This window comes from Protopterus annectens, chromosome 2.part2 (genome assembly GCF_019279795.1).
Source record: "Protopterus annectens isolate FY-2018-M chromosome 2.part2, PAN1.0, whole genome shotgun sequence".
Taxonomy (NCBI): domain Eukaryota; kingdom Metazoa; phylum Chordata; order Ceratodontiformes; family Protopteridae; genus Protopterus; species Protopterus annectens.
The window spans coordinates 60,471,557-60,485,687 of record NC_056730.1 but is presented as its reverse complement, the minus strand read 5'-3'; the positions used below and the strand labels follow the sequence as shown (position 1 = coordinate 60,485,687).

The following is a 14,131-nucleotide window of genomic DNA, read 5'->3' as shown; positions in this document are numbered from 1 at the left end:
CTGACACTTTGGCACTGTAAAAATCAACTGCCAATCATTAACAGACCAGAGTTCCACTGTGGTGACCCCTAACCGGGAAAGGCCGAAAGAATATATATATATATATATATATATATATATATAGTATTGTGCTGATCCACTATGCTCTTATTTTAGACATAGCTTAGGTTCAGAACAAAATTTGTTATACTTTGTCTTGTACATTAATTAAAGTGCATTGCTACACTTAACATGCATCTGTGTTTTTTGGGTAAATTTATTTCTGGCTGAACTCCCAATGCTAAAGCTCTAACTGATTTGAAAACAAAATGAAAACTAGAATATTTTTGATGATTTAGTTTCATGGTTGTCTCTGTTTTTGTGTATGATCACACCCACAAAATTATGTCAAACTAGGTACTAGCAATGATTTACACTCACAAGCAAAGCACTCTGGGTTGTCAAACACCATACTTTAGTAGAACAGTTGCTTACATTACAGTTTCACTAATAAATCATTACGTATACTAATTTTCAGTGAAGAGTTTTCCACCTGCGTGACAATGGTGACAATAAGCCTCCCTTGCAGCTTCACTTTGCATGAAAAATTAGTAGATTATACACTCATGTTGCTAGTGAGACAGTGTAGGTTCAGTCCTTCATGATGTAATGTCAGGAGCTTTCAGAATCATGAAGACTTTCAAGGGCCAATGCTTATCAACATAATTAATTTCAAAAATAAAATACTTTTCTGTATCCGTATAGTCTGAATCTAGTTTATGTATTGTTGTTTAAGAGGAGTTTGATCACTTATTGAAGCACCATTTAAATCTGTATGCTAGGTTATGTAGTGGTTCTTTTGGAAATCAGAATCTCCTTTGTAGATATTCCTGTGCTTTTGGCCTGGTTACTGTGAAAGAATGCTTACTAGAGTGGAGTATTTTTTCCAAATCCAATAGAGAGGGTGTATTTTGTGGCTATCTGAAGCACTGTCTGCTTGCATATGTAGCTGGGATTGTCATTTATTTATATGTTCATAAAGCCTGTGAACACCTTTTATGCGTATGGATTCTGTAATAATGCATGACTGGTATTTCTTTTCCCTCAGATGATATCAATTGGCCTGAAAAGGATGAAGCTCCACCCCCAGATGCACAAGATTTAATCACAACATTGCTAAAACAGAACCCAATGGAACGGTTAGGAACAGGTACAGTTAAGCATGTTGTGTTACTCTCTTAGGTTATGGTTTGCTTATTCACGCACAGTCTGTATTATTAAATGTCCATCCTTATCGCTGTTGCAGTATTCTTCACTCTTGAGATGTCCTGCCAGGGATAGCCTAGTGTCCAGACAGTATTCCAAAAGCCTTTACACCTTCCAGGCATAGTACATCATGCATATTTCCTATGTGCAAGGTATAAGGTACATATGTGGCATAAAGATGTCTAATCCTCAGAAATTCTTTCTTACAAATCTGAGTATTACCTCTGAATAAGCTCTGTACACCATTCACTGAGCTGGTTCATCTAATGAGCTTTCTAAAGATAAGTGCCTTTGATGATTTCATTTGTATTCTCAAAATCCACTCCCACCAATAGCTGGCCATGCAGCAACATTTTTATACTTCTAACCAGGAGCACTGGTCATGCAAAGTCTTGCCTCTGCATTAGAAGGATGACATGTAGTCTACAAGTCAAGCCTTCCACATACAGTACAAAGTTTTACACAATCCAGTGGGCATAAAATTGTTCCTTACTTAAAAATTTCCTGCTGCATCATATCACTTTGCTGTTGTCCTGGTAATTGTAAATGTTACACATTTTTACTGTGCTTAGCATGCACTTTATCTTTCTTTTTTACTTTAGTTTTTCTTGAATCTTCATTGAAAAATGTCAGTCCCTTGCTATGCCTCCCTGGCCATCAAAGCATGTACCAGTACACCAAAATTTGCTGTTTATAGTACAACAGAAGTGATTTTTTTTAAAGGTGTTTGTTTCACTGGGATTTGTCCTTGTCAATATTATGACTTTGTATTTTTGGAGAGTACTGTATTTTGCTGTTGTTTTAGCAAAGGCCCTTTCTATTTGGAGAGAATTTTAAGTTCTTCCTTTCTTGGTAAGTAACTAAGCTAGCAAATGGTGCTAAGTCCCTGTCTTAGGGTTGGTAGAGTCATCATGGAATGTAATACTACTACAGAACAGAATATGTAGTGGGAGCAAAAGACTGAAGAAACTGAGGCAGAAATTACACTGGGAGTATGACAAGTGTCATGTTTTGTTTCACCAGTTCCAAAGGAACTATCCTACTAAGTCAGCTTTTGTTAGAAGGCAGTTTTATCTTCTTCCTAAAGGTAAAAAAGGTGGTAGGAGGGCTCCCCCAGCTAAATCTGCTCAGATTACTTCTGCTCAGAAGCCACCCTTTCATGATAAACCAGGTGCTCTATGACTGCCAGACTCTTCAGCCACATTCCTCTTTCTCTGTCTCTTCCTTTTTGGTTAAGAATAACCCAAGATTCTTGGATTCTTTCTATCATTTGCAAAGGGTATTTTATGGTTTGGAATCTGCCCCCCCCCCCCCCCCCCCTTGGTCATTCCTCAGCCACCTGAAGAACAGTTTTGCTTCTTTCCAGAGGTTCATCATGATCTTTTGACTCTGGGAACTATTCAAGACGTTCCAGCTGCTCAAAGGGGGAAAGAGTTTTATTCAAGAATGTTTTTGGTCCCCAGGAAAGGTGGTACTTGGAGACCCATTCTAGATCTTTCTCACCTGAATACCTTTTTGAAGGTTCCTTCCTTTTGAATGTTATCTCTTCAGACTCTGTTCCCTTTACTGCTTCCTTGGGCTTTTCTGGTTTCTATGGATCTCAAGGATGCTTTCCTCCATATCCCTATTCATCCCCTTTCATAGGTTCATAGGTTGGTACTAGGCTATTGGCCCTAGGGCCTATACAAGCCTAGCTATAACAATTCCCTCGCTATTTCTACCCACACTATTTACTTCCATGGATCCCTGTCTAGCAGGGTGACTGACTGGGGGGTTGGCATAATGGTTAAGGTGTTTACCTTACAAACACAAAGTGCAGGGTGTGATTCTCACATGGGGTAACTGGCTAGGCTTAAAATGACCCCCAAGGGCAGTTAGCCTGGTACTAATCTATGAACCCCCGGGGTAAATTTCCTTTCTCCCATCCAATCATCAAGGTTCCTTTTGAAGAGGGCCAAAAAGGCGCTCTGCTTGACATGTATGGGCAGTCTATTCCAGAATCTGGGGAGTCTCTGGGTCAGGAACCTATCCTTCCAGCATGTTTTGTTTCTCTGTTGCTTCCTGGCATTTTCAGTTCTCTGTTTTGCCCTTTGGCCTGTCTACCACCTAAAGAGTATTCAACAAATGCTTGGCTCCTATGATTGATTTTTGCAGGATTCAGGGGATCTAAATATTTCCTTACTTGGATGATCTCCTGTTTCAGGCATCCTCTCCAGAGATCTTGTTGCAAAATCTTCATTGTGCCATTTACCTTCTGCAAAGCCTGGGGTTCACAATAAACTTCAAAAAGTCTTTTCTGATGCCTTCTGAAGACTATGTTTTTCTGGGGTATAAGATTCAGACAGTGCATATGCTGGCATCTCTGCCGTCTCCCAAGATCTTGACTCTCACTTCCTTCTTTCATACTCTTCTTTCTCTGACCTCTATCACAGCCAGGGAGTTTTTGAGGCATCTGGAATTTATGACATCTACCTTTCCTCTGCTCTCTCCAGCCAAACTTCACATGAGAAATGCTCAGGGGTTCCTGAAATCATTTTGGCTTCAGCGTGCACTTCCTCTAGAATTTCTAGTTTCTTTTCTTTTCTTCCCTACCTAAAGAAGGAACTTCACTGGTGGATTCATTAGTTGTCTCTAAACCCAGGGCTCTCCTTTCATCTCAGGAGCTGTTCACAAGATGCCTCAGATGTAGGATGGGGAGCAGCATTTGGCTTCCTAAAGTTGCAGGGGATTTGGTTTCCTGTACAGTAGAAGTAGCACATCAGTGTCAAACAGATGAGTCTCTTCTGCTGGCTCTTCAGTTTTTTCATCTTCTTTTCTCCTGTGATCTCTCAAGGTGTTTACAGACAACACCACAAAGATATGTGGTATGTTAACAAACAGGGGAGAACAAGATCTTATCTTCCTTGCTGGTTGGCAGTCCTGGATATTGGTCCAGTATCAAGTCACTCTTCAGGCAGTTTTACATTCCCTCAGGTTAGAACATTGTGGCAGACACTCTGAGCAGATCCTTAATTCAGTCCCTTGAATGGATGCTTTACAGGGATATGTTTCTGGACTTTGTCCACCAGTTGGGTACTCCTCACACAGATCTGTTTGCCTCCCCTCTGGACAGACAACTGCCCCTATTTTTGTGCCAGAGTCCCAGTTCATCTGGTTTTGAAGGTAGATGCCCTTTCTTTTTCTTGGAAGGGGGTGTCCCTTTATGATTTCCTTCCCCTTCCCCTGATTCCAACAGTCCTGTTCAAAATTCAACAGGATGTTCCCAAAGTCTTGTTGGTGACTCCCTGTGGGCCTTGATGGCATCAGTTTCCTCCTCTTCTGCATTTAGCCAAGGGCAATCATCACAAGTTACCTCACAGGGTGGACCTACTCACACAAGACAAAGGATCTGTCATCCATCCCCACTTGTCCACTCTTCTACTGACACTGTGGGTGATTGGATTTTGATTCCACAGACACCTTTTTTTGGAGGATGTACTTAGGGTCCTGCAGGAAGTCAGGAAATCTGATACTAGGAAATCCTACTTATCCATATGGAAGAGGGTTTTCTATTTGGGGTCTTTCACGTAACCTGGATCCACTTTCTGTGGCTGTTCATTTGATTCTCTCTTATCTGTGTGACTTGCTCAATGCTGGGTTGGCTTATTCCTTGGTTAAGGCCCACTTATCAGCTATTTCTGCTTATCTGCCTTTATCTCCTCCTTCTGCTTCTAGGTTTGAAGCTAAACATTTTCTTAAAGATGTCCTTCATATTAGGCCTCCCAGAAAGCCTGTTTCTCCTCCTCCCTGGGGTCTTAATTTTGTGTTGGAGAAGCTGACTCTGGCTCATTTTGAGACTGTAGCTTCAGCTTTCTTGCATCATTGCTCTTGGAAGACTGTACTGTTTTTAGCCCTTACTTCTGCCAGACAGATGTCTGAGATTCAAGACCTTATGGCTTGTCCTTTTTTGGTGTTTCATAAGGACAAGGTGTCCTTGCATACTAATCCTTTTGTTTTATACCCAAGGTTGGGTATACAATGAGTTGTCTCTTAATCAGTCTGCTCACTTACCCACTTTTTTTCCTTTTTTTGCAGTCTGCCAGAGAGGAGGTGCCGGGCACATTGGATGCACATAGACAGTTCGGATTTTATTTGGATAGGTCTAAGAGTATTAGGAAGTCTGAGCTCCTTGTTTCCTTTCATCCCAGGTCCTTGGAATTAGCTGTATCCAAGCAGACTATTTCTTATTGGATTTCTAAAGCTATTTCTATTTTAGTTATGTTTTTCATGGTAAGAGACCTTCTTCTGCTGTAAAGGCTCTTTCCACTAGAGCTGTGGCTTCTTCTGGTGCTTTTTTTAAGGGTTTGGATACTAACTCTATTCTTGAGGCAGCTACCTGCACTTATGTGCGTACTTTTACCAAGCACTACAAGTTGTATGGAATTTCCAGAGCTAGATCTTGTTTTGGTAGGGCCATCCTTCAGGGCTTCCTAGAGAGCTCTGCTGGTACTTCCTACTCCCAAATGTCTTCCTGAGGTGTGGCACTCTCCCTCATGTTATGAGTACTGCATCAGTGAAATGGAAGGACATAGTAGAGTTGTGTAAAATATTAGCATAGTAGTAGATGTTCTTATCTTCACTCTTGCAATATTTAGTCCCTCCCTCCTCCCCCTGGTCCTTTGCTCTTCTGGATGTACAGTCACCCCTTGCTTTTCCCTGGATTGTTATAAGTTCTGAGGATGGTACATCCGGATATCACCTTTATGACTTATGTTATGCAAGGAGCATACTTGTGATGTACGGCGCAACTTAAGGCTACATAAAGGCTTTGGTATACTGGACGAATGTCAAGCTGCCATTGGCGAGGGATCCCTCATATTATGAATACTGCAACAGTGAAGAGAAGGGCATCTACCATTATGGTAAGATTTTACACAGCTGTACTTTCTGTAGATTCTGAACGTCTGCCTTATATTGTAGAAACTTCAACAGGGACAAGAGTGCAAATTAGTACAAACTAGAGTTGGTTGCTGTATGGCTCACGTGACAGTTTGTGTTTAAATATTGTCTCAGCTTTCCTCTGTGGTAATGTTCTCACTTATCCCATTAATGCCCACAGCACATATGTACCTTGTCTTTCTATGGTGCTAACAGTATGTCAGTGTTTTTTGCAGATATTTGAATGGCACCAGAAATGCCTCCTCACACCAGGGGCAGCCAGTAACACTAGTTCCAGTTGTATGTGGAAGGATGAGTCCCAGAGCTCACAAACAGGCCTTTGAAATGTCCCAGGTAAAACTGGACTTGACAAGAGAATAGAGACAGAGCAGCCTAGAACATCTGTACATAAAACAAAATCAAACAGTGTAGTGGCTCCATATTTAAATGCTGAATGTTTAAAGTGTCATCCAGTCAAGAAATATTGTGTGCCATATCCCACCATAAACTAAATAAGTCGATATACTAGTTCTTATGGTGTTTACTGGAGTGAGTCTTGGTGGTCATGAATCAGGTAGTCGTCAGAACAATAGATAACCACACCCACAAGCACACCAAGTCAATCCCACCATGACATCACAGATGAGAAAATAAAGATTAAACCACCCCTTCCCCTTCTCCCATGCCTGAGTGGGCAGGAATTGACTTGGAAACACCCCTTAGACAAGCCTGGTTTATGTCCTTGTTCTGTCTGTATACTCAGTCTACTAAACAGAGCTCATCTGCTAAAAAAAGAACTTGAACGAGAACTGAGTACCTGTGTGTTTTTATCACACCATTCTGAGCATTAAAATTTCTTTTATCGCAGCTGGACCATCCAAAGAAAAATCTCCGAATCTTCCAGGGAAACATCAATAAGGACCTTCAGAGGAAGTTCCAGAGCCAAGAGAGGAACCTTGAACAGCCAGGATTCACCCGAGTTTCTCCAGTAAAGTGCATAGCGAGTAGAAAGACAAGAGACAACAAAAAACAATCTCCTATTTTTGTACACATTTCAGGTCTACAGCTGTGTTTCTCTCAAACCATTGCATCACTTCCTCTAAAAGAAAGTATTATATCAGCTTTTCCTTAGTTGTTTCATTTCCCCCCATCAAAAGTAATTAAATCAGTTCTCCCACCTGTAAAGGACAAGGGCTTAATTTTAACTTATCCAGAGAAAATAGGGAGATGGACAGCACTACTGCACAGGATGTCAGCATTCATCTTTTAACTATCTGCATGTAATCCCCTCTTTCTTTTCCCAGCTGCAGTTGGCTACTTCAGTAAAATGGACTTTGATTACTTTTTTGACCTGTTAGCACCAGAAATGCACAAGGTTATATCTTCAAAAAGGTTAATGCATTAACATTCCTTTTATCCCATTTCAGACATTTTACTGACCAAATGTGTTACTAGTAGGAAAGAGAGGAGCAAAGAGCTAAATAGGTTTGTAGGTAAATAGTAGGCTAACTGCCCTGACACGCCATTTTAAGCCTAGCCAGTTACTTAAGGTTAGAATCCAACATTGCACTGAGTGTCTAGGAGGTGGAGACCTTAACCATTATGCCAAACCAATGTCTGCTTAAGATTTACTAGGAACATTTTGCTTAGGTTCAAAGAGATAGATTCTTAGGTAATTACCAAGAGAACTGCCTCTGTGGAACATTTTAAACCTAGCCAGTTTTTTCTTTAAAAGTGAGATTCATACCTTGTACCTTATTTTTATAAAGTAGACACCTTAACCATTATGCCAGTTTTAAATCTTTTTTAACCTGGCATCAGCCTTGACACCTCAGTAGCATTAGAGTTTTCTTCTCTTGTGGGCACTGGGTGGTGCAGTGTGTATCAGCTCAGCAGATGAGCACCAACGCATTTAATGGCTCTAAAGTTAAAAGACAAAGTTTGCACAGTTCAATTAGGAAGGGGTCAGAGCCCATGATGAAAACAAAACCGCAGAATGAGATTGGAATACTCTCTCTGTTTGTGGGCATCCAGTAGTACCATTTACAGGTCCGTGTGCTGGGGTACATTCCATAGGTCACAAATCAGCTGATTGATATATGTCGCATGTAAGAAATGGTCTTAGATTCATCATTCTCCTTCGAGCAGTGGGGTTACACAATGAAGAGCAGCTCAGAAGAAAAGGGTTCACATCTTTGTGAGGAATAGTTGTACCATGTCTAGTAAAACTAAACGGTGTGTGAGTAGTCTACAACTAGTCTGATAAATGCTGTATAAAGATAGGAATCCACCACTTTGGCAGAGCTCTTTCAGTGTCACAGATCATCGGGTGCTTTGCAGATGGTCATTGCTATACGAGTTTTAAATATACATTGCCCTTTTGCACTCTAAGGTCTTTTAACTATTTTTGTCAATTTTTCATTGCTTCCCATAAGTAATGTACAAAGCTGCTGTTGGTGGTCTTTGTGTGGGGAGGGGGGCAGCAATTACCAGTAACGAAGGCAAGCTGATTTCTGTTTCCCCATTTGTGTACAATATTAAGTGCAACTTGAAGGGAGATGGTGCCAGCATGCTTATGGAAAGTGCTAGCAAATGTGTAGTCATCTGCATGTTTCATGAATCGGACACTGCAGTCAGTGGCCCCAAGTCAGGCCCTTGAGGGATTCCACTGATGACAGGCATGGTGAGTACAGGTGATGACAGGGATGGTGAGTACAGGTGTCCTGTTCTTAACCTTTTGTGTCCATCTGTGTAGCCATTTGTGCCTTAAAGTTATTCCAGTTTAATTTACTTGTGAATGGTGACATCTGCGGGAGGCATGGTGTAAACTCAGAAAAGCTTGTTTTAGTAACAGTGGACATGAGTGTCATTCTCCTACGCAAAGGTTCAGGCGTTGGCCTAGTGAAGGGGATGTGGTTTTCATGAAACAGCCTTTTGGCATAATGTATGTTGACCATTTTATATACAACAATATAATTCATCTACGTTGGCTACTAAAGAGTCAAAACTGACAATGGATGCCTCTGTTATGGTTAATATAGATGAAGGGTCATCTTATCTGCCATAGCCATGACCAGAGATATAATATACTTTGTTTAGAGGAAATCCATTGGCAGTACATACACAGCAGAATACACTTTTGAGCTTGCTGTTGTCAAATGTTGACAAAGTAGAGGATGACAGGGTACTTGGATTCCTGAGACCCAGGATTCAGAAACTCAGGATTCTGTGTACATGGTGGTCAAATCTTGGTACAGTAGTGGAATTCATCTATGCAGTGACACAGACTCCGGAGAATTTGTTATGCTATAATAGAGACAAAGACACAACAAATGTATCTTAGAGGGGTGATGTAAATAAACATAAAGGAACTAATCATAGGAAAACTGATATTATGAAGATTAGCAAGGACAAGAGAAAGAGACGGTCATAACAGTTCATTTAAGAAGGAATGTTCAAAAGATGCCATTTAATAAACTTGAAGAAATAGAGCAGAAGAATATGTTTGTGGCCTGGATAAACACGAGGAAAATAAAACTTGTATGTGTCAGCATTTGGGTTGGGAGGGTGGCCTAATGGTTAAGGTGCTCGCCTTGCAAGCACAAGGTGCAAGGTTTGAGTCTCACAAGGGATAATTGGCTAGGCTTAAAATGGCTCGCAAGGGCAGTTAGCTTAGTACTGATCTATGAACCTATGAACCTATGAACATTGCAAACATACCATGGAAATTACGCAAATTTCCCCTGAAAAGTAACAGAATGAGTTAAGCAAAGCAATCACTCAAAAAAAATGGATAAGTGGAGGTAACCACCAAATAAGATTAGACAAACGAGACATTGTAATGGTGCGTTACGAAGAGGAAAGTGAAGGAAGGATGGGTGAGATATTAAAGGTTAAAGGTAGACAACCGAAGAGAGTGAGAGAACCTGGAAACAGAAACATATTTTTAAACTATGAACAAGTTATAATGCTGAGGGCAGATATGAGTAAATAAAGTTGGGCAACTTCTGCCAAAAGTAGAGGTGGCAAATATTACTTAATTTACGAAATTTGGCTGAAGAAGGACTTGCTAAGTAAACAGTCACATAACTAGATGTCATCCTAAATTCTTAAGAGCGCTACTTGAGATATTGACTATACTACGTACAGATTCCAGCGGTCTATTCACGAGGTTGGTGGCACAGTTATGTTGAGGTTTTGCAACATTTACTTCTCCATTTCCTTTCCTTCTTTAAGTCCTGCCTTTGCAGACTGTATGAGTCCTTCTTCTGCCTCTTTATATATGCACTCGGGTTTCCAGTTTTTGGCTATATTCCAAAACATGCTGATGTGTACATTGCCAATGCTGTAAGTACAATCTACATGTGTGTCAGTGTCGACTTCCCAGAAATAGAAACATATAAAAGCACCTGTGCTTAAAACTACAATAGACTGGATAAACCCAAATTATTTTGCCAACTGGAAAGAATTAACAATGGCTATATTAACAAATCAATTTAATCTGTTAAGAAAAGTCTAATAGACAAATCAAACAAACCCTGGTACATACTATGCATAAGTATACAATATAATATAACAAACCCTTCTAAAACACTGATTAATCATTACATCAATTCCTTTAGGAAACTTATCAATGCAAACATAGATCTAAAACATTGGTTTGACCTTTTAACCCCATTTACCATCACTAAGAACTTTCCTCACAAAATATATAGGGAAACAATAACCTCCTGGGAACAAAATGGATTCTTATGCTGGTTTCAATGTGTAAATAAATTAAATGTTTTAGATATACATATGATAAAAACTGCTTGCAATATTCCAGTACAGGACTGGTTAACCTTACAAAGCATTCTAATGTACACTCAAGATTTATGCAGACTAATTAATAATTCCTCATTTAAAGATATTTCCAAATCTAGTAAGTTTTCTGTATGAATTTATATGTAATAGTTGTGAAAAGAAAAATTCCATTTCAAATCTATATAAAGAGTTAATAACATATAAAACAATCCCCAAACCATCATACTGGCAGTTCTTAACAAAAGGTCAGTCATTGCATTTAACAGAAGAAATTAAAACTAACATCTTACTATCAGTTAATTACACCTCTAACACACAGTACTGGAAAATATTTAACTGGAAATACTTACATAGAGCATTTTAACACCAGATGGAATTAAAAAGATCAATACTACTACAAATGGTTTTTGCTGGAGGTGTGAAAAGTCAAATAAAGCAGACTGGATTCATATTTTTTATGAATGTAATAAAATTAAATCATATTGGAATGGGAATCCATCATTTTTTACAAGCGTTATTTGATGAATCCTTTACCTTAACTAAAGTATTGATAATTCTAAATGTAAATGAAGGTCCCTCCCTGAATAAGACAAATATGTATTTGTTATGGACAATACTTGCTATATCTACGAAATGCGTAACCAGAAGGTGGAATTCAAATACACTCCCGACCTTGGAAGAATTCTACACTTTACTGAAGACAACTGCATCGATGGAAATAAAAATCAAAGAACTACGAATCTATCAGAGGCCATTGGTAAATAATCCTTGGAAGAAAGTTGTATCTTTGTTGGACACTCTGCAATAATCAATATTGTGTCTCTGATAACTGATATGTTAATTCTATATTTAATAACATATAGTATATATAACTGAAAGTCAGGCTATTGTAAATATTGTATATAGTTTAAAATATTTAAAAATATATGTAGATGTTATTTTAATTGAAAATAAAAAATGTTTTAAGGAAAAAAAAAAGTCTAACCACTTTAACTGTAACCCTCAGAGAAGTGAGAACCTAAGTGTAAACGGAACATATACTAATTCCAAAATTGCAGGCATCTGACTATTACCTCTGCTTCATTCTCAGAGTTAGTATGCCTAATTTGTGGCAGTGTGGAGAGTACAATAATCCCTCTTCAGAATATTTTAACTATGTAATAGCACGTTTTGTAGTTCACTCTTTGTCGACATTGCATGTAAGTTTTTCAGTTTGTTGAGAATTGCAGTACATAGCCTGTGCTTTTGTCTTGCAGTGGTCTGACATCCATTCAGGATTAGGGGCCTGCCTTATGCCTGTTGTTTATTTTGGTAGGCTGTGGATCCCCCATGGAGATAGTTTGAATTGTAGCATAGGATCCAAAAACTTCATCAGCCTGTAGTGTTCAGACAGACTCTAGTTCTTGTTTGACTGTGTTGTTTGGAGAGGTAGATTCTGCCTAGACTGAGTTTGCTTAGGGGATTCAGTGCCATTCCAACAGAGAAATCTTAGGTGTGCTAGGAGCTCATATTAATTAATTTTAACTATTTTTTGTTGATCCGTTTTGCCCTACTATGCTACTGGTAATTTTTGTGGGAAATGTAAGGTGCTGCTCCTGCTAACTTGGGGCAGTTTAGTCAAGGCAGCAGGGAACTTCCCCTATTCCTTGTTAGAGTGACCATTCCATCTCTCATGCAGTGGCAGCTGGGAGAATGCCACTGAAGGATAAGCAAGTGTGTTGTAAAATATTTGAAACAGCCTAAGCACAGAGGTGAATGCCTGTGTTGTTTTGTAGTTTGTGCAAGCTATGGAGGGATAGTTTTAAAAAAACAGTTTCCTGCTTTTGAAGTAAAACTCAAAATGATGGATGTATAACAACACCACAGTCAGAAGAGTTGCAGGATTATATATTGAGTGAAATGACATAGCAGAGTGAGCCTGAGAGGCAGAAAGACATTTATTGGGATGAGATTATGGATAAAATACAAATAGAAAAATCTGAATCTATATTAAAGGAATGGGTCCAGAAATGAAAATAATTTGCAGAGACAGTAAAGGAACATGCAGAGAATGCTGAGAGAGAGGAAGAGGCGAAAGGTGATGTAACAACGAAACAAATTTGTACTGAAAATTCAAAATAATCCAACTCAAAGCTACTCAACGAATTCCACTGAACTGTAATATTCGATGTAAAAACAATAACACAGATCACAATACATAAAATCCAAAAAACTTTACTAAAACTTAAATAACAGCCGTAAGCTCTTTCATTCTCAATTCAGAACTTCATCAGACGAGGTTGCAACAATTTACAAATCATTAAATAACCTCTTAAAGTCACATGGCTCATTACATGCATTAATGAATTAACCCTTTCTAATTCAAGACAATCTTAAAATTCTCTCTATCATTCATTCCAGTATCAGCACATGCATTTAATCTGATCTGCCAACAGTATTCTTTCCAGTCCAGTTCATCTTCCACATCCTCTCTATAATTAAAATTGTAAACTTTATCAGTCAGAGAGAATTTGAAATTTGTCTTCAACAAACTATTCAGATGTTTCTGGCTTACATGTTTTGCAAGAGCATGACTCGTATCTGTTTTTTTCAATAGCTCTAAGGTGCTCATAGATTCTTTTATGAAATTCCCTTGTTGCTCTGCTAATGCAAGAAGCAGGACACAACCCACATAATATTACATACAGTACATATTTGATTTGCAGTCATATTTATTTTAGAATCTATTTTATAGTTCTTTGCTACTATCCATATCCTATCACTAACTTCAGTATGATCACCGAAACTATAACTCATACATTTGAACATTCAGTTTTCATTTTCTGTTTGTATTTTTCATTTTATTGTTCTTATAAAATGATTTAAATGAATCTGTAACAGTATCTTTCAAGGAAGATGTTGATCTCACTTTTTTCTACAACTTGTTGTACACAAACCTCTTGGTATTGGTTTGGATAATAGTTCCCATCTCTGTTTCCATATCCCTTTTTCTTCCAATTCAAAATTTTTTTGTTCAGCACTTGAACTGCTACTTGGGCCCAGGTTCTTTCCCCAGTCCCTCCATCTTGATGTACTTCAATCTTCTGAAATCCCTATTTCTCAAATCCCTGTTGTCATCCTTGATGTGATACCCTCTGCTGGCTCTCCTGTTGGCTCCAATTCTGAC

General features: G+C 38.9%; 1 protein-coding gene across 1 annotated transcript in view; it reads left to right on the top strand.

Moving 5' to 3' along the window:
* The window catches only part of LOC122795920 (microtubule-associated serine/threonine-protein kinase 4-like), an 809,687-nt gene that overhangs the window by 693,694 nt on the left and 101,862 nt on the right, over nucleotides 1–14,131 (top strand). Inside the window, exon 16 of the mRNA XM_044064403.1 lies at nucleotides 1,088–1,189. Coding sequence (XP_043920338.1) covers nucleotides 1,088–1,189 — 102 coding nt within the window. The remainder of the gene's footprint in view (nucleotides 1–1,087; nucleotides 1,190–14,131) is intronic.